The 22,006-nt window shown below is 35.5% G+C and overlaps 2 protein-coding genes and 1 pseudogene across 3 annotated transcripts; 1 reads left to right on the plus strand and 2 right to left on the minus strand.

Moving 5' to 3' along the window:
• Nucleotides 1-2,726: 2,726 nt before the first annotated feature.
• LOC143608843 (uncharacterized) lies at nt 2,727-5,150 on the plus strand. Its single transcript, XM_077083768.1, has 12 exons — nt 2,727-2,789; nt 2,854-3,009; nt 3,103-3,177; nt 3,270-3,424; nt 3,523-3,658; nt 3,735-3,804; nt 3,882-4,009; nt 4,138-4,194; nt 4,278-4,463; nt 4,554-4,646; nt 4,767-4,852; nt 4,982-5,150. Exons 1-12 carry the CDS (start codon nt 2,736-2,738, stop codon nt 5,148-5,150), a joined length of 1,365 nt encoding a protein of 454 aa, XP_076939883.1. The 5' UTR covers nt 2,727-2,735.
• A 79-nt stretch (nt 5,151-5,229) lies between these two features.
• On the minus strand, nt 5,230-8,155 carry LOC143608856 (uncharacterized; annotated as a pseudogene). Its single transcript, XR_013149337.1, has 8 exons — nt 6,955-8,155; nt 6,612-6,815; nt 6,325-6,429; nt 6,123-6,188; nt 5,903-6,058; nt 5,735-5,809; nt 5,488-5,642; nt 5,230-5,389 (listed from the first exon to the last, which is right to left on the minus strand). The product of XR_013149337.1 is annotated as an uncharacterized LOC143608856 (transcript).
• Nucleotides 8,156-12,629: 4,474 nt separating this feature from the next.
• On the minus strand, nt 12,630-15,034 carry LOC143608849 (DNA polymerase II subunit B4-like). The gene is made up of 3 exons (XM_077083775.1): nt 14,711-15,034; nt 13,917-14,035; nt 12,630-13,793 (listed from the first exon to the last, which is right to left on the minus strand). The coding sequence occupies exons 1-3, from the start codon at nt 14,923-14,925 to the stop codon at nt 13,651-13,653; spliced, it is 477 nt and encodes a 158-aa protein (XP_076939890.1). The 5' UTR covers nt 14,926-15,034; the 3' UTR covers nt 12,630-13,650.
• Nucleotides 15,035-22,006: the final 6,972 nt, after the last annotated feature.

The raw sequence follows: 22,006 nt of genomic DNA on the forward strand, positions 1-22,006 counted from the left end.
AGTTGTTTTAGAATAGAACTTTGAACGCCAAAATATATAGTTATGAGATTTTTAGTCCATAACTAGAATAGAGATTTATTACAGTTACTCTCTGTTTATTGTCTTTTTTAAATGGTGTTATATTAAATGTGTTTATATATTTACTTCTTTTAAAATGAAATAAGTCAAATTATAGGGTATCAAGTCAAAATTAAATGGGTCAACAACAGCAATCACACAGGGTCACTGGTCCCGGTCTAATCGGGTCGATCTTTAAAAGGTCGAGTTTCGCTCGGCTCAAAAATGGTTTAGAACGAAGAACTAACCTCATTTATGAGAAAGATGAGGTTAGTTAAGACACGTAAACCTGAACGCATCACCCGAACACAACCCGTTAAGAAGTTTCAGTTATGTTCGGGTAAAATATGGTTCAGACTGAAATAGGAACTAACCTCAGTTTGGAGGAAAGATGAAGTTATTCAAAACACGTGAACCTGAACACAACCCGAGTATTCACGGGTTGACCCCGTAGAGATTTTCTTTCTATGTACTAATTTATGTTTCATATTTCAATAGATAACGGAACTTGAGTGGTTTGGATGATAAAAAAATGTGCTTAATTCCAGTTTCCACATAATATAGAAGTTGTGGTAACTTTTTTTTGGTGTTGACTCGAAACATTTTTTTTCATTATGGACTATTTTACTCCTGAACACAAAACTTCGAAATTTAAATAGAATACAAGCTCATCCATAATCCATATCTAATTTCAAACTTGACATTGCAGCCCTACAAGTTTTAAACTTCCCTTTTAAATTTGTGAAGCTTGAAATATGGTACCACTTTGACTTTTGATTTTGTCAATTATTACTTGCAGATGGCTAATTGATGTATTAATTTCAGGTTGACTATTGCTAGACATTGCATACAATATCACATAAGTATACTAATTTTCTATGTACAGATATTCCGTCACTGCAAATATAGCCCGTGATTCAGTACAAACTATTTCTACTGTCTTTAATGACACAATGACTTTGTTCACGGGTCAAACATATGACAACATGATAAAAAAAACGAGATACAAACTGACCAAATAATAATAATTGGCTCGACTTAGGACCTAGGTGTGTGACCAATAGTTGGTACCTGTTTTGTAAATATATCAGAGTTGCGGTTTGATTTAGCGGAAGTCTTTTAATAAAATATTCATTTATAAAATGTTGGATTAAAATATCCGTTAATGTGTACAAAGCATGTTTGAAAAAATAAATACTTTTCAATGGAAGTCTTAAATATATTATTATTATAATTGAAAACTTCGGGTTTAAATACCCGTTTGATATTTCAAAATACCTTTCTTTAGAAAAGATAATTCTTTACAATATTTTAATATAAAATATTTGAGCCATCAGATAGCATCTAACGACTAATTCTCCAATCTTCTATCTTGTCTTGCTTGTCTGTCCTAACCTTTCTGTTTTCCTGTAAAATGGTTAGAAAATACGTCAGCACACAGCTGGTGAATGACGCCGACTCTTTGTAAAAATCTTTTCAATACCTTTGTGAAACCAACAATAACACATTTGTGACTACTCATTAGGCACCCAACTACATTGAGATCAAAATTACCCTAAGTACCTTGTACAATCAGTTATATACACAATATCATTTCTCTGAACAGTCCCGTAGACTTTCAGAGGCATGTTGATGATATGCATGGCCTCTGGGAAATGCCGAGTCACCATGTATAAATGGATCCAGACACATGTATACTCTTAATCAGAGTGTCCGTTTCTTATTATTGTAACACAAAGTTTTACGGATTCGTAAATCCTGTGCAAACATTCTGACTCTAAAAGAGTTTGAAAAAGGTTTGGGGCGTATTCACCTTTTCTGTTTATAATCAGTTTCTGATACTGATTCTTGTTTCTGTTTTCTGCTTCTTGACTTGTTACCTCGGACCTATAGTACGAGAATAACATTTCGTATAAATAACTAGATCATCGATCTAGCTTCAAACCTTTAGTCCGTTTTGTATAGCTTTAACCTTGATAAAAACGTTTGTATAAAACATTTGAACCTTTAGTCCTCTTGTTTATTTACCAATCATATACTATGTTTCTTCTTCAGGAAGAAACGTCTAAACTGAGTTTTTTCTTCAAGAAGAAACATTTATTTAACTATATTCTTTGAATATTATATTTCTTAATAATAAAAAAATACTATTTTAATTATACCCTTTGTATATACTTGCTTACGTTTCTTAATCAAGAAGAAATAATATTTTGACTATAACATTTGCTTAAGAAAAGTTATATAATATTAAAGTTAAGGGACCATAAATGAAAAAATGGTATTCAGGGACACATAGCGATACGCGATGAGTCCAAGAACACGGTCATCGCGCATCGTGATGGTTCGTGATGACTCAGGGACACGTGTCACACCCAGGTGACACGTGGCATCCTTGTTTTAAAAAGGCGCGCCTGAGGCGTGAGGCGCCTGAGGCGTTTTTAAAAACGCCTTATTTTACGTAAGGCGCTAAAATTACATGAGGCGCCCTTGAGGCGGCGCATTAGCTGGCGAGGCGTGAGGCGCTTAAGGCAGCGCCTCATGTGATTCAGTCCAAATTAGATTGAAAATGTAGCTGTTTGGGCCATCTGCTTAAAATAATATCGTTTGGGCTCATCAATAAAACATTTCCCAGCCATATTATATATATTTAGGAATTTGTAATCCAGAATGCTAAGCAGATGGTTCAGGAGGGGGCTTTGACTGCTTTGGCATCGGTTGCCGACTCATCTCAGGTATTAGACGTACTCATTTCTGTTTTCTTGTAATTTTGGTTCTCACATGATATCTGTTTGGCAGGAGCATTTTCAAAAGTATTATGATGTGGTTATGCCTTATTTGAAAACCATACTTGTGAATGCAAATGACAAAACTAATCGAATGCTTCGTGCCAAATCAATGGAGTGTATTAGTTTGGTTGGAATGGCTGTTGAGTTCAAGGATGATGCCAAGCAGGTACAGTTTTTCAGTTCTTCCTTGTATTTGTTTTACATACACAGATATGTATATATTTGTGTTAAAGACTAATAATTTATTGTGTGGTTTAAGGTTATGGATGTCGTTATGTCACTGCAAGGTTCCCAACTGGAGACAGATGACCCTACAATAAGCTACATGTTGCAAGTATGTTCGTTTTCTATTTCATGTTACATAACTTTTTCTTAAAAGTATATGAAGTTTGTTGTATAATTAATAGTTGAACTTTTCTTTTGCAGGCATGGGCAAGACTTTGCAAGTGCTTAGGGCAAGATTTTCTTCCTTACATGAATGTTGTCATGCCACCATTGCTTCATTCTGCTCAACTTAAACCCGATGTTACAATTACATCTGCTGATTCAGATGCTGATATTGATGAATCTGATGATGAAAGGTCTGATATATGTTATAACTTTTTTCAACTGTTACAGGCTATCTCATTATTTGTTATTGGTTTTGGATCTTAGTAAGTTTACTCTGTTCAAACTGCAGCATTGAGACTATCACACTTGGTGATAAGAGGATAGGGATCAAGACAAGTGTCCTTGAGGAGAAAGCTACAGCGTGTAACATGCTATGCTGCTATGCTGATGAGTTGAAGGAAGGGTTTTTCCCTTGGATTGATCAGGTAGAATATCGTTTACTTAATTAATATATCTGGTTATTTTTTGCAACATTCTAATATAATGATTAATTTCATTTAGGTTGCTCCATTACTTGTACCACTTCTTAAGTTTTATTTTCATGAAGAAGTTAGGAAGGCTGCAGTTTCTGGTAATAATTTACCCCTCATAAGTTTATTGTGATTCCAATATTTTGTTTTAAGCATTAACTTTTTATTTGATTTGTAGCTATGCCGGAGCTTCTTCGTTCAGCAAAATTAGCTGTTGAGAAGGGTCAATCTCAGGGTCGAAATGAGTCATATGTGAAGCAGTTGTCTGACTATATCATACCATCTTTAGTAGAGGCTTTACAGAAGGTTATTTTCAACTTTTTACCATACTGATAGAAATCAGATGATGTTTTATTGCAAAATAATGGAAATACTTCAATAAAACTAAGTACTATGCTCTAACAAATCATTATTTGTTGGATTTTGACTTTCAGGAACCAGAGACTGAAATATGCTCTAACATGCTAGATGCAATAAAGGAGTGTGTACAGGTGTGATTCGTTATCTGCTTAATTTCGACTTTTGTTTGTTTGTAAAGGTTATGAGAAATATTCTGATTTTTTCTTTGGTTCAGATTTGTGGACCCCTTTTAGATGGAAACCAAGTGAGAAGCATTGTGGAAGAGCTAAAACAGGTGATGACAGCTAGTGCAGCTAGAAGAAATGAAAGAGCCGAAAGAGTCAAAGCAGAGGACTTTGATGCAGAAGAGGGTGAAATGCTCAAAGAAGAGAATGAACAAGAGGAAGAACTTTTTGATCAAGTATGTGCTTATTGTTCACTGGTTGCGAATTTACACTTTTACGCTGGTTTATTTTTTTTAATAACAGTTTATTTTCTTTCTTAAACTTAGGTTGGTGATTGTTTGGGTTCTCTACTTAAGACTTTTAAGGCTCCGTTCTTGCCTTTATTTGATGAATTATTGCCTTACCTGATGCCTATGTGGGTGAGTTTCATGACTTCATCATATCTTATCTTTGTAACCACTTCTTGATTTTAGTAGTTATACAAATACTGTTTGAATGCGTGACTGTAATATTAACATCCTTTTGTTGATGTACTCTAGGGAAACGATAGAACACCCGAGGAAAAGAGAATAGCCATTTGCATATTTGATGACGTGGCTGAGCATTGTGGAGATGCAGCTGTAAAGTAAGTCTTTCCATTCTGTGGTAACTCAAAAATGGGCGGGTTTTTAATTAGTTAAAACGGGTTCGGTACTTCTAATACTGTTGATGTTTTTGGTCTTACAAATATACATTGTAATATTACTTGTTACAGATATTATGGCACTTTCCTACCAGCTGTGTTGGAAGCATGCAATGATACAAGCACAGAAGTCCGCCAGGTACGCATGATTATATGTTATGGTGGTTATAGTTATCATTATATTGGGTGTATAATTCTAAACATTTTTGTACTTGTCAGGCTGCCATACTCATTATATTGAGTATGGTGGCATATGTAATGGAGCAACCTAAATGAAATTAATCATTATATTAGAATGTTGCAAAAAATAACCAGATATATTAATTAAGTAAACGATATTCTACCTGATCAATCCAAGGGAAAAACCCTTCCTTCAACTCATCAGCATAGCAGCATAGCATGTTACACGCTGTAGCTTTCTCCTCAAGGACACTTGTCTTGATCCCTATCCTCTTATCACCAAGTGTGATAGTCTCAATGCTGCAGTTTGAACAGAGTAAACTTACTAAGATCCAAAACCAATAACAAATAATGAGATAGCCTGTAACAGTTGAAAAAAGTTATAACATATATCAGACCTTTCATCATCAGATTCATCAATATCAGCATCTGAATCAGCAGATGTAATTGTAACATCGGGTTTAAGTTGAGCAGAATGAAGCAATGGTGGCATGACAACATTCATGTAAGGAAGAAAATCTTGCCCTAAGCACTTGCAAAGTCTTGCCCATGCCTGCAAAAGAAAAGTTCAACTATTAATTATACAACAAACTTCATATACTTTTAAGAAAAAGTTATGTAACATGAAATAGAAAACGAACATACTTGCAACATGTAGCTTATTGTAGGGTCATCTGTCTCCAGTTGGGAACCTTGCAGTGACATAACGACATCCATAACCTTAAACCACACAATAAATTATTAGTCTTTAACACAAATATATACATATCTGTGTATGTAAAACAAATACAAGGAAGAACTGAAAAACTGTACCTGCTTGGCATCATCCTTGAACTCAACAGCCATTCCAACCAAACTAATACACTCCATTGATTTGGCACGAAGCATTCGATTAGTTTTGTCATTTGCATTCACAAGTATGGTTTTCAAATAAGGCATAACCACATCATAATACTTTTGAAAATGCTCCTGCCAAACAGATATCATGTGAGAACCAAAATTACAAGAAAACAGAAATGAGTACGTCTAATACCTGAGATGAGTCGGCAACCGATGCCAAAGCAGTCAAAGCCCCCTCCTGAACCATCTGCTTAGCATTCTGGATTACAAAAGTAGATTCAATAATTAGTCTCCGAGAACTTTGGGCGTGTCAATTTAAAAGCTCAGATGCTAAAACAATTTGGTCAATCTAAATTATTTGTAGAATTTTTTGCTATCAAGACAAGATGATATACCTGCAACAATGCAAGTAATTTTCCAACAATACCGTCCAGATATGGCGTTAGAAGTTCCGGTGTACAGTTTTCACTGAAGTTGAGCACTGCTGAAGCAGCATGTGCCTGCAAAACATACATATGACAATACATACAGCAAGTTATTTTCTGTGTAAATAAAACATTAACACGTTCCTTTAGCAAGTAACGTATTACAATTTACAAGTAACAATTTGACGCATTTAAATATTCATTTACAAAATATATCCTATACACATCCATACTAAACGATAAAGGTCCTGTCTCACCTGCACACGTGGATTATGGACATCATCCATAGCAGAAGCTAGTGCGGGCAGCACAAGATGATGATATTTATTTTGCAAGTCTGGTCACAAGTCAGTAGAGAGCTGACCAATTGCATTGATAGCAGCCCATCTAGCCCGAGGGTGAGGATCATGAAACGAGTTCAATACCATAGAGACAACTTGCTCTAAGTTCTTTGTCATAACCTATATCAACACAACAAACAACACCTTTTAAAAAATGCATATATCAAGAATTTGATTACATGTTTATAAAATGCTATATATTAAATTTAGGTTTCAATGCAATTAAAAGCCAATTTATAATAATTAAATAAAATACTACCTTCGCGCAGCCTTCCGCAATTTGGGCCAACGCAATGAGCGCCGCATGATGCTTTTGCCATTCCGGAGCAGCAAAATAAGCCGGCAAAACCTCAGAAACAACCGGAACAATGGTATTCCCTCCCAAAGAAATGGAAAGCCGGTCCAAATACTCCTGACCAGCACTATAATTACTCGTCTCGCCCGCATCCTCATGCTCAACCTCCGCACTATGCCACGCCCCATCATCCTCCACATCCAACAACATCTTCATCAATATCTCAAACAACCTCTTAACAAACTGCGGCAACTTCCTAATCATCCCGGGCGCCCTCTCCCTGGCTTCCGCCAACGTAACAACAAACTCAACCGCCAAATGCTTCGTCCCTTCCTCCAGCCTCTCTGCCTCTGCAATCTGCAGCATCGCCCCCACCACTTCCGTTATCTGCTTCCTCAAAAACCTCGGCTCCGTCCCAGCCAACTCAATCAACAACTCCAACGCGTCCTGCGCCGTCACCTCCTCCCCGGAGTTCAAAGCCTCGGTCAACGTCTGCATCATCAACGGCAGCAGGTCATGAAACTTATCCCGATCCGACGCCTTCTCCAAACACTGAATGAAATTAATCGAAGCACCCAACGCCGCAATCCTGACATACCGAATCCACACCCGTACCCAAACACCCCAAAAACACGGAATGTAAAGTGTCCAAATGCGGAACCAGTGCATCACCAATAAACTGAGCCAATTGAGCAAATATCAACAAAGCACTCTCTCTATGCCTAGGGTTTGCTGACGTCACACACTGAAACCTGAACGGTAAAAGCTCAGGCCACCCGTTTTCGGGCACGAGCAAACCCGCAAGCTCGGAGACCGTATGGCAGAGCTTCTTCGATATCGATTTCGACAATTCGGTGGTAACGGACTCGAGTAAGCTCGATTTTAGGGCTAATTGTGTATTGGGTGAGAGAGAATAATATAAGGTGTGGGAATGGGAGACGTCGTCGTCGGGGTCGGAAGCGGAGGAGGACGGCGGACATGGCGCGAGGTTCTGGGTTGTGGGAGGAGGTGGGAGAGCTTGAGTATTAAGTTGTCCGGGTGGTGGAGGTTGAAGAGGGTTTCGGCGTTGGTCGTTGGCGGCGGACATGAGGTGGGAGATAAGTGGGAGTTGTCGGGGCCGAGGATGGTGGCGACCTGAGCGAGTTGGGTGTCGGAAGACGCCATGGATGGATTGAGAATACGGCGGCGGTTGTGATAATATGGTTTGTGTTATTACTCCCTCCAAATAAAAGAAAGAGTGTGGCGTATTTTAAAGAGATGGAGGGAATGAGGGTTTTAGGCTCAAACCTATAGGGGTGTGTTTGGATACCAGGATAATGATATTCTTTTTATTTTCTTTTCCCTTCTTTTTTTATTTGTTTGGGTGTATCAAACTTTATATTCAAAAAACAAATCTAAAATAAATAAGAACGGTATTTTGATTCTTTTCAACGAGCAACGAAAATATATTTTAACGAAGACTACAACATCATTACACCACCTTTCGTCTATTAAAGCCATATTTTTAGTTGATTTGTAACCCATAAGTAGCTTAATGTGTTGATTTCTCCTATCACTTTATTTAAACTAACACGTCTTCCTTCGAACACCACTTAATTCATTGCCCTCCGTAAGCTCCGTATCATAGTAAGGCCAACCGCATAAAATGCTTTCACATTTCGATTAGGGAGAGTTGAGTGACAAACTATCGATGGAATTTCAACAAATCTCTAATCCAAAATGCATAAATAAATAGTATCTTACACCACGTTCTTATGACACTCCAAACCGATTGAGAAAACTAGCACAATATCATTGTGTGTTATGTTTTTTCCACATGTTCTTCACAAATTGGGCACACCGCCGACGAGACTAGGATTCCCCATTTAGCCAACGCAAGGAGAACCAGACTTATCTCCCTCTCCATTCTCCACGAATGAATACCTACCTTTTTAGGGACAAAATTATTCCACGTCAGCAGATAGCATTATACCGTTGAAACGCCACAAACAAAAGTAACATAGTAAAAGCATTAGGGGATCTTATTTGGGCGAGTGACAATATGTGATTAGCTTAACCACTAGTGCTCAATATTTAAACCCGTGGCGATATGTGATTAGCTTTAAACACCGGCTTCCACCTATTGAATATTGTGGGCTCTGCTAGTGTTTGAGTGGACGTTTTTGATATAAACATACAAACATTGTGATGCATTTTCTTAACACTGGAAAATATTTTCATGAATTGTTTTTTAACGACACATATTTTCATTAATGACATTTTATATATTATATGCGTGATTAATAACAGAAAAGAGCAATTACAATTACTAATAATAATTTTCATAGTTGATTACACACTAAAAATTCATATTTGATTCTAATTTTGTAAAAAGTTCATAACATTACATTAGTGAATTACACATATATTAACTCTTTACTTTTGTCACTTATATGGCTTTGAAATAAATTATTGTTCACTATTTTATGCTAACAATCTCACGGGTGGCCTACATGACACCTATGAGCGGCCGGGGGGGGGGGGGGGTCATGTGGGTCGTTAGCCCCTTCATCCAATCAGCCTTTTATATATATATATATATATATATATATATATATATATATATATATATATATATATTAATTAATAATGGTGAAAAATGATGAAGAATACTGTATAATATAGGTTGAATGATAAAGACAAATTTGAGGTGTCGCATGTAGGGATGAACAAAATCGGTAATGGTACCGAACAGGTATAGGTACCGATTTGGTACCGTCGGTATCGAATCGGTACCAAAGTTTTGAGTTTCGGTACCGGTACGGGACCGGTATTTCCTGAATTCCAGTACCGAACAGAATATTTCGATACCGGTACAAAGATTTCGCGATTTTCAAGATCGGAATATTCGGGACCTGGACCGGTGGATACCGGTACGGTTCGATCTCATCCCTAGTCGCGTGGATAATGTGAAATGAAAAAAAATGATGTATAGCAGCCTGAAAGTAAAATTGTTTTTTACACTAACTTAACAACATAAATTTATTTTCGGAACAATGAGATGATGAGTAGGTAAACCACTAAAATCATATGTATAATTTCTTAAAGCTTAACTTAACATGTGAACCATGCATGTAATTTACTCTTGTTTATTATTGTTTTCTGTATTTTTTTTTTAATTCGTGAACATGCTAACATGATCTCCGTTTATGTGGTTCAACAAAAACTAATCATTTGCAAGCATAAATTTGTCTTCAAATGGTTAGCATTTCATGTTGTAATTAAAAATAACTTAACTTGATTTATATATTTAAACAATATTTAATAATAAAATAATGCTAACAACAACACTATGTTACTATGTGCTAAGAAATTATTTCACAGCAAAAATCAAAGCTTCTGTTTATTGTTAAGAAAAAACTTATGAATTTAAAACATACATGTGATTATGTGAAAAAGAAGATTAAAAGTTAAAACGTTAGTGAAGTAAAAACATTTTGTAACATCCTAAAATTTATAACGTTGAATAAAGAAAGTTACGTTTAGTGATTTCGCGTTATTAATTAATTAATATCGAGTAAAGAACGGATCATGGACTTAGATTAATTGAGATGGGTTAAATGAGAATGGGCCTTAGGTCCATGGGCTTTAAGGGATATAAATATCCCCTAAACCAACCTAAAACCCTAAACCCTCATTTCATTTCCATCTTATTCTCTAACACACTCCAAACACACACACACACCGTATTTCGGCCGAGAGAGAGAGAGACGTCCAAGACCAAAATCGAGCCAACCATTATTAGATCTTCTATATACGAGATAACCAATCAAACCGCGACCACACCGAACGTATAAAAGGTATGTTCTTGACCTTTAAAGTTTACGTTTTATTGAACGTTTAGCCTTTTGAATGTCCTTAAGCTTAAAGATCCAAGCTTTATAGTATATACGGGATATATATACGACCGAAAATGGTTAGGGAACGTTAGTGGGTGATGTCGAACCATAACAAGGGTATTAAAATCGCCAAAATGCTTGATAAAAACCAAACCCGTAGCTGAACTGGGCAACTTCGCCTGCGAACTGGGCAACTTCGCCTGCAAACTGATAACTTCGCCTGCAAAAGCTTAACTTCGCCTTCAAAGCTTAACTTCGCCTACGGCCAAGTTCGTCTAACTGGTAACTTCGCCTAAGGCCAAGTTCGCCTAACTGATAACTTCGCCTACGGCCAAGTTCGCCTAACTGGTAACTTCGTCTAAGGCCAAGTTCGCCTAACTGATAACTTCGCCTAAGGCCAAGTTCGCCTAACTGATAACTTCGCCTAAGGCCAAGTTCGCCTAACTGATAACTTCGCCTAAAGCTAAATTCGCTTAAGGTTTAACTTCGCCTAAAGCTAAGTTCGCTTAAGGTTTAACTTCGCCTAAAGTTAAGTTCGCTTAGAAAATAAATTAAAAACCTAATGAAAAATGTGTTAAGACAGTTAATGGAAATAAAATTTTTTCAAGCTGACCTGGCACCACCAACTCAATATATAATCCTAAAATATTGGAAAATCAAAAGAAAAACAAGTAAATTATGATTTTGCAATAGAAGCATGGAAAGCAAAATAAAAAAAATACACTGAATGAATATTATATCAAGTAATTAAATTACATATGACGCTAAACACTTTGAAAATCAAACTGAAAGATTAGGAAAAATAATCTTGGTCAAAGTGTTGAATAGACACTTAATTGGGTGGAGAACAAATTGGTCGAACATGTCCCTTCACTTTTGAATTTTGATGGAGAAGAAATGTTTTAAACATTCTTAATTACTACATAATCATTTTCTTAATTGAGAACTAACAGGTTTCACATGCGGTGGCACATGAGTTGAATATTCACATAGGGCGAGTTTTACAAGGGAAATCGGCTTCTTGGCTTGATTGGTGTAATTTCACCTTTGTGTTGCATACTTGCATGTTGTAGTTGGTTGTGGCTGTTGGGTCTCTTTCAGGGGCGATGTTTATAAAAGTTAACTTCGAATACACATAATTGTATCAGATAGTGCATAATAAAATGGGTATTATGAGCAAAGACCCAAAATCTTTCAACTTATTGACACCAACTCAAAACTAAGAATTGAATTGATGATTAAGTTGATATGAGCAAAGACCCAAAATCTTTTCTATACTCTTTAGTAAATTTGGATCTTGTATTTGATCCACTCTCTTTATGGGTATTATACATATACACTCACATAATGGCCATGTTAGATAACAAGTTGGTTCGGAGACTTTGTAAAAAGTGAAATACATGCTTGATCTCTCCTCCTTTAAGTTAAAAGAAGAAAAGGAAAAAAAATAGTTTTTTTTATATTTTTATTTTTTTATATGTGCCTACTTTAATATCAGCATAGTAAGTTTTCTTATACGATGAATTAGGAAACCCTTATGTGACAATGGCAACCCCTTATCTGACCACACATCACTGGCAATACATGCAAATCAACCCTCATAGGCTCATAGCCAACATCATCAACCCAAAAACCCCTTTATGCTCAATTTATGTTATGGTGGAGGCATCAACGATCCTAGTCATGAATGCCTGATGAAGGCAGGTGATGCAAGATATAAAAAAAATGTTACACCTTTTTTTCTTTTTATGTTTCTTTCTTTCCTTTTTGTTTTGTTTATCTGTTTTTGTTTAATATGGTGACATGCTAGCAAAGAAAAACCATTAACTTCATGAGAAAGAAAAAGGTTATTTTCATAATAGCATATGATCTAAAACTTTATGTACCATTTTGGTATTGTACCACCTTGGGACAGTCACATGAAAGTGCTATTTGATGGACTAGACAAACAGCACCTTTTGCATACATGTTATAACTTAACAGTCAAGTATTACATCATTATTGGGATACACTACTTTGATCTTTAATGCTGTCATGATGTCTGACTGGTGCTAAAGCATCATAATTGTACAAAAGATGAGACAAGATGCACAAATCAGCATGAAAACCTTAAAAATACAATGAACACCCCCAAATAAAATATTTCCATGCATTTTTAAACTGCTACATCAACCCAACCCCAAGTTGCAAGTAATTATATTGTTTCTCTGATCATAACTAGCTCATGAATTATTAAAATAACAAAGTAGGCAATAAAGTGATAGCGGGTCAACCAACACAAATATGATTTTCCCGTTACCCGACCCATCCAACCCACGCATCTTGCCTCTTCCAGAACCTTTTCCAAAATACAATTTTGCAAAGGGCCATGTTAAAGATCTCATGTTTGAAATCACACTTTATAGCTGTTTGATGCACAATTTGTTGACATGAACCTAAGCATGTCAAACTTCACATGTTTTAGGCAACGAAACAAAATACAAGCTTTATTTATATAAGAATCTAAATTACTTATACGAACTTATATTAAGCAAAATGCATGTCTACTGGCGCCTCATGTTCCAACAAGCATTGTACTACTTTCATTTGTTAATAACTTCACATCAGAATATGCAATACTTTCTAGCTTTGAGTGAGAACCAAAATCCAATCCATATTTCAACAGGAGTCCATCTAGACATGATCAAACTTACCTACAAGAACTACAAATTCTTACCTCAGCAAAAGCCCAAAACTAAAACAAAGCCAAATGATGATTTGAGGGGCTCGGGTGAGCAAACAATCACTCTTCATCAGCAACCGTGTTTCCATCTTCATTTTCATGCGCTTCTCCATTCTCTGTCACAGTCTCCTCTGTTTTGCTCTTTTTGGCTTCCTTTGCTTTAGAAGAATCAGACTTTCTTTTAGCATTCTTTTGCTTAAACTCTGAAATCATGAACAAAAGCTGTTAGCAAAACAGTCACTGACATCAAGGTTACACATTAACCATAAAGCTTCACACAGATTGTATCATATTATCTACAACATAGAGTCATTTTAATGGCTGACCTTCAAGAGAGGCTCTTAGTGGTGTAACAAATTCTTGAAACTCGATTTCTTCAAGCGCCTTGAATACATCTTCAGCATTAATTGTTTGCCTCTTCGATTCCTTGCATATGTCATTTGCCCTATAAACAATTACAATAAAACTGGATTTAAAGATCACACCAAGTCACCAACATCAAACAATGCATTAATATGTCATTTGCCATATAGATATTACAACTAAACTAGATTAAAATAACCCACCAACATCAAAGTATACATTAATACGTCATTTGCCTTGTAAATATTGCAAAGAAACTGGATTAGAAGATCACACCTACATCAAACTATACATCAATATGTCATTTAGCCTATAAAGATTACAAAGAAACCGGATTTAAATATCAAACCAAGTTACCAACATCAGACTATACATTAATATGTCATTTCCCAATAAAGATTCCAACTAAACTGGATTGAAATATCACACCAGCATCATATTATACAATAATACGTCATTTGCCCTACGAAGATTACAACTAAACTAAACCAAAAGATCACACCAACATCAAACTATAAATCAACATGTCATTTAACCTATAAAGATAAAATTATACATACATTAATATGTTGTCAATGGCCCTAAAATGATTACAATGAAACTGTATTGACTGGAATCTAAACCTTATTCTCCCAAATTAAATAACTGAAATCAACTATAACATTAAAAATTAGGCTGTTTGAACTCAGGAATGATGGATTCAACTTAATAATGGAGTTCAAATAGTAACAAAATCATATAAAAAGCGAATACTGACGTGGCAGAGAGGTAATGGATGAAGATTCTGGCGCTCTCGGAGAAGGCTGAGAGAGAGTCCTTTTGGATTTGAATATCCGCACCGTCTTTTGACAACTGAGACAGCTTATCCTTCACTAGCCTCTTCACTATTGCCTTCGGCAGCTCCTCCGCCTCTGCTACCACTTTCTCCACCGCCATCACCGGCGCCGGCGTAGTCGTTGTAGGCGCCTCCATGGTTATTAACTATCTTCTTCTTCTTCGTCTCGATCTAAGTGTGTGAGTAGTGTGTATTGGCTCTGATTTGTTAGTCTAGGGTTTCTTTCCCGCCATTCTTCCGAAAAGGGGTTTGTTTCAAAACAAGCATTTATTAAATAGTTTTTTCGGTTTTTAGTTGTCATGTGCAAGAAATTCTTAAAATAGGTATTATAATTTAGTCGTGACGAGTAGTTTGTATAATCAATTAAAACTTGACACGTGTCTTTAAACTAACCATAACGAGTAGATTTACTAACCATTTATTCATCACGACTAGATAAGTTTTATCCCTAGTAATCAACGCCCACGAGTAATTCATAAGTTTTTTAGTCGCGACGAGTAGATTGTAAGGTTAAACTAGTCGCGGCGAGTTAACTACTAATAAACTACTCGTGTAGGGAATGTAAACCAGGTAAACTAGTCGTCGCGTCTAAATGACTTATGAATTACTCGTGGGCGTTGATTTCGAGGCATGAAACTTATTTAGTCGTGACGAGCAAATGATTAGTGAACCTGCTCGTTACGGTTAGTTTAATGGCATATGGCAAGTTTTAACTGGTTCTACAAACTACTCGTGTGTAATCATAAACTACTCGTCACGACTAGTTTATAATACCTATTTTGGGAATTTCTTACAAATGACACATAAAACCTGAAAAACGTTTTAATAAACGCTTATTTTGAGAATTTTCCCTTTTTTTATTGTAAACGCTAGGAAATTAAACAGGCTACGTATACGCGAATTCGGTAGGTTGCGGTTACCTCCGTTACAATAATAACAATGAAGCTAGTCAAGGGAAAATTCCACAAATAAGTGTTTTTGAAAACGTTTTTCAGGTTTTAGGTCTAATTTGCAAGAAATTCTCAAAATATGTATTATAATCTAGTCGTGACGAGTAATTTGTATAACCAATTAAAACTTGGCACGTGTCTTTAAACTAACCATAACAAGCAGATTTACTAACCATTTACTCGTTACGACTAAATAAGTTTTATGTCTCGTAATCAACACCCACGAGTAATTCATAAGGTCTTTAGTCGCGACGAGTAGATTGTAAGGCTAAACTAGTCGCGACGAGATAACTACTAATAAACTACCCGTGTAGAGAATGTGAACCACGTAAACTAGTCGTCGCGACTAAAGGACGTATGAATTACTCATGTGCGCATTATTCGGAGGTGAATCATAGAACACCAAAAGCTGTGCTATCTTATGGACCTAACATAGGTCATGGGGCATGAAACTTATTTAGTTGTAACGAGTAAATGGTTAGTAAATATGCTCGTTACGGTTAATTTAAGGGCACGTTGCAAGTTTTAAATGGTTCTACAAACTACTCGTGTGTAATCATAAACTACTCGTCACGACTAGTTTATAATACTTATTTTGGAATTTTCTTGCAAATGACTCATAAAACCTGAAACCAAAATATTTTCATAAACGTTTATTTTAAGAATTTTCCTAGCTAGTCAATATATTAGTAAACACTTGTAATAGTATTGACATTTGACAATTGTATAACTTATAAAAAAAGAATCATATTTAAAACGACATGTGGTTGGTTGGTAAAACCTGCACGGTATGACTGCGAGTTAATGTGACTTCGGTCGGTATCATGTTACAATACCAGAAGTAAACAGAAATATAGAAACAAATATGTTAATGCCAAGATACAACGAATCAACATATTTGAAACAAAAAAAGTGCTCTATGGCGGCGAATCAACATGAAATCAGTGAGCATAGACAGTACTGACATTAAATCGTAAACATAAATAAGCAGGAAATAAAAAGCATACTTAAAAGAATATTTTTTAAGAATAGAACAATTTATATAAAAAAAACTAAGTAACGTGATCACATGAGACCAATCAAGCTTGGTTCTTCATTTGTGACATCGGCGTCTTGAATTAATCAGATATATCATGCAAATATTTTGCGTGTTTTCTGATTTTGGATTTATATCGTTTCGTTATTGTCTATTTAAACCTTATAAAAGAAATCAAACATACGCGTTATATATACATCAAAACCATAATCACACATACAAACGTATAAAGTAATATCCAAACACACATATGGGAACCTAAATCCGAAAAGAGTGAAGAGATGGGATATGGTGACAGTATAGACACGTGAAAGGTGAACCCACTCATACGTTCGTTAATCAATCCACACATGTCCGAGACATATCAAAGAAGCATGTGCTATGCATCGAGTTTATTATTTCGGTTTTGACTATGGATTGGGTTATTCGAGTTTTGTGTATGATGGTTATTGAATAGTATCACAATCAAGGTTGGTGTGTTCGGTTATCAGGTCGAGTAGCTCGTGTAATTCAGGTTTGGACATATTTGTTTATTATAACTTGTTTTTGGTTTACGCATATACTACACTTTTGGTCCAAAAAATTCCAACCTACATGTTGTTCGGAAAGTTAATATAATTCAAGATAAGAAGCTAATACGCATTCACAAATTTTTGATAACATGTTAAAGATTGTTCCAGTATAGCCTGGGTTAACTAGCCTTCAGGTAATTCAGTTTGGATTATTTTGTAACGTTCAAAGGGTTAATGTAACATTCGTCAATTTCCAGACCCGAAAACCCGACTCGTTCAAAAAATAAAAAAAAACTTTTTATTTATTTATGTGTTATTTTATTTTCCGAACTATCGTTATTTAATAAAATCAACAATTTATTAATTCATTCGATTATTGATCAGTTATTTCACTTCCCACCACTCGGTTTTAGTTTTATTTATTTAATAATTAATTAGAACTATTAAACTGGTACTTTTAGCCCTCCCTAACTAACGTTTATCCACTTGTGCACCCAATCCTAATGTTTAGGGACTGAATTGCAAATATATCTAAATTTTTCCATCATTTCTCTCCTTCCCATCATCACCGTCCAGCCCCTCCCCCCCTTAACGATTTTGACCAAGGTCAACCCACCCAATCCAGTGTATAATCAGGATTGTGACGAGTTTGCTTGATTCGTAGCCAACACGCCATCATAATTATGGTAAACACGCGTAATTAACAGCTAGAAGTTTACAAATATGTCTAATGTTTCCATTAACTCACCAGGATTGCCCTTGACCTCGTAACCCTATATATACATAACCATAATGCAATTAAATTGACACACACACACACTCCCCACATCGTCGCTAACCTAAGCCCTAAGTCAATTGCAATAAACGAAGCCATTCTGATCATCTCCCGTCCGTTTTCTTGAGCCGAACGCCCTGGGTGGTTGTTCACCTTCAATTCCTGCTCGTTTAAGGTAATTGTTTTGTGTTGCTAGATCGAAATCAAGGGTATACTCAAAGCCCTCTATCAATTCAGGTTAACTAAGAACAATCGAATATCAAATTGGGGATTTACAGATTAGGGTTCTTAGGGGTTTGGGGTTGATTTTGACGACATATTGAGTATTTTCTTTCTTGTACTCTTACACAGTTTAGACACCGGCCAACTTGGCTGGGGCACCCGTGTTTAAGTCTGAACCGGTGTACGACCCCGTTACCGGTGCCCTACTTTGGACGTTGGATTTACTCGTAAACACAGTTATAAATATCAGAGTTAATTAAAACTTTACGCGGAATATAAAACTTTCATAACATTACCATAATAATTCATAACATGTCTTAAAACATTCATCTTGTCTTTCAAAATCGAAACATTAATTATAAAACATAACAAGTCTTCAGATGCCAGGCTTTTATTCTTCTGCCATGTGCCCCCGCTCAAGCCAGCTGTCTCATCATACTCACCTGCGTGCATACTAAAAGTCAGCTATGCTGAGTGAGTTCTAGTTAATCATACATCATACAATACATATAGTTACCTTCCATTATGCATCTGAAGATACATATAATTACTTTACTAATTTACTTTCATTACATGATCTCATACATACTTTCATACTATATAATTACTGTCCATTCTATCTCAAATATTATTAGGGTCTGATCCCTCTGTCATTGTCTGTCTCAGATATTATTAGGGTTTGATCCCTTTCTTCTCTATCTCAGATATTATTAGGGTCTGATCCCTCTTTTCTTCTCTATATCATATATTGTTAGGGCCTGATCCCTTTCTTCTTTATCTCAGATATTATTTGGGTCTGATCCCCTACTTCTTCATTTTCGTACATACTGTCTTTACATACCCGTAACATACATATACTTTCTTTAATCATTCACACGTATTCATATGTTGTACATATATATATATATATCATACACATCCATCTTTTATACACATACCTCCCTTGTCAATACGTGCAATATCCGAAGATCGTTCACGTACCGACAAGCTTTCATTCACATACATAACATAATATCTATCACGTAAATCATATATGGAATACATTTAGGGTAAGTGTATTAACTATCACATCGAGTATGCACACAGCCCCGAAAACATAACAAGGAAATGAGGCTAGAAACTCACCTGAACGCGGCTATGTTCACCGTTAATAGTTATTCCCTTATTTAGCTATGCGCGACTAATTGTATAACAATTACACGTATCAATTATCTATCGCTACCCATATCGTATTTATAGTTTAATTATATCCCACAACGAACGGGGGTCCTGGGGCAGCGCCCCTAGCAGCGGGGTCCAAGGGGCAGGGCCCTGGCTGGGGTTAAACTGCTAGGTCAGTTAGGAAAAATTTTATTTTCATTAACTGTCTTAACATATTTTCCATTAGGATTTTAATTTATTATCTAATTCGCTAGCTCATTTGCTATAACGAATTAAGCCCGATTCGTTAACTAATTCGTTATCTTTCGAGATCTGATTCGTTAGTCTGGTTCGTTATCTTAGTTCGCTAGTCTATTCGTTATCCTAACGAATTGGGTAAGTAACGAATCACTTAATTCGTTATCTGATCATAACGAACTGGGGAAACTAATTCGTTATTTGGACATAACGAATTGGTGAACTAATTCGTTATTTTGCCATAACGAATTGGGTTAATTAATTCGTTACCTTATCCTAACGAATTACATCAATCTTATCCAGACTTTGACACATAGGTCAAAGTCAAAATCGTCAAGAACACAGATTAGTCAACAGGTATTAGATATGCAATAATCCTTCGTTTCTTGACCAAATAACACGATTTAGGTACCGTTGGATTCGGAATCCTAGTGCGAACAAACCCTAACCCTTCATTCATCCAAACATTCGTGTTTATGGGGTGTGATTTAGGCATATATATACGAGTTCTTTTAGGTTAGCAATTAACCTATCAATCGTTAATGGTTTTCAGCAAGAATCATCACGTTTGGTTCGTTTTTATAATATGTATACAGATCTAAGATTATCTAATTGAATCCGGACCTAAATGAACGATTCCTAATTATATACGTACCTTAAACGAGTCGAACTACGAACACGATAAAGCCTTGATGTTGTTTTGGTTCTTCACGACGATCTAGCACCAACGGGTTCGGGTTTCCACCTTCGATTCTTGGCTCGGGTTATAGGATGGTGTTTGTGTGTGTTTTGATGGTGTAAGCTATGATGTAGAGATAGATAAAATGGAAAGGTTTAGGGTTTAAGGGGTATTTATACTCCCTTAAGCCCATGGACTTAAGGCCCATTCCATTTTCTTATTTCATATTCTAAAGTCCAAGCCCACCTTCTATTAGTTTATTTATTTAAACCGACACACGACACTTCATTTAATAAACGAAATTTCATTTATTTATTATAATCAAATGTAGGATGTTACAACCGGCCTGGGGGCGGGGGTTCGAGTCTCCCCATGCCCGGTTTTGTAATATTTTTTGTATTTCTTATTTTTAAATGTTATTTCCTTTAACAATCTTTCACTATATCGAAATTTAATACCAATTTTCACCCGTTTAACGAACCAAACCCTTTTAAACTTCCAAAATAAATTATCAATTAGCTTTTCCATACATGTATATATAATAAATATACAGTTTTATATATTTATAAATTTATATTAATTTAAAAGACTGAAGAAATGTTTACCACCAACCTTTCCCGTTGATATATATATATATATATATATATGTTTAACATTTCATTTATTTAACAATAATTAATATTTATTTTATTAATAAAAAATTAAATGAGAATATAAAATAGCAATAGTAGTAGTAGTAGTAGTAATAATAATAATAATAATAATAACAACATATTAATCTTATTTAAAACCCTATCAAATCCCAAATCTGTCATAAGACTTGTTTTATTGCTTCTATAACTAACTAATACTATCGTTAACAACTAGGAACTTTTGTCATCGTAACTCGGGATGCTCATCCGCTTCTATCTTAATTTTTATCATCATCTCATCTTTGTTAATCCACTCGTTAAGGTGAGTTTACATATCCCCCTTTTCATCTTTTAAATTTTGGGGGTGACATGTATACCCTATTTAAATTACTCATTTGTATTTCCACATCTATTCAAGACACAATTCAATATATGTTTATGTGTAATTATTGCATGCACTATGATAATGCTCTATGTTCTTAATTGATTATTTTATGCATGGTGGTTGGTATCTCATCCTCATATAGTATGATCATACATTTACCCAAGTACTTTGATTTCGTATCAATAAGAATGGGTCCACATCTACTTAGTTGTTTACATTTTCATAAGAATTGTAATACTCATCATTTAGATATGAATTGTGATTTATATATATATATATAACTAAAATTTATGTATTCTCACCAACATTCGTGTTGACAAACTCTATTTCATGCATGTTATAGGTACAAGTAGTGGATATTATTCAAGATTGAAGACAATAGTTTGACCTTAGGATATTTATTCATATTACACAAAAGAACGATTTATTTGATTTAATTATTGTAATTGTGTACTTGATTTAATGTTAATGAAATTAAACAATAATTGTCACGTTAATTAGTGTCTTTTGAGCTACTGTCAAATTAATACGTTACGCCCGGCATGTTCCGCCGCCTTTGGTCGGGGTGTGATAGTTAACTGATACTCGACCTTAATAACAATTGGTTTTATCATTTTTCGGGTAACGGG

Source organism: Bidens hawaiensis, unplaced genomic scaffold (genome assembly GCF_021521415.1).
Source record: "Bidens hawaiensis isolate Kalapana, Puna unplaced genomic scaffold, B.hawaiensis_p1.1 tig00419441_1, whole genome shotgun sequence".
Classification (NCBI taxonomy): Eukaryota; Viridiplantae; Streptophyta; class Magnoliopsida; order Asterales; family Asteraceae; genus Bidens; species Bidens hawaiensis.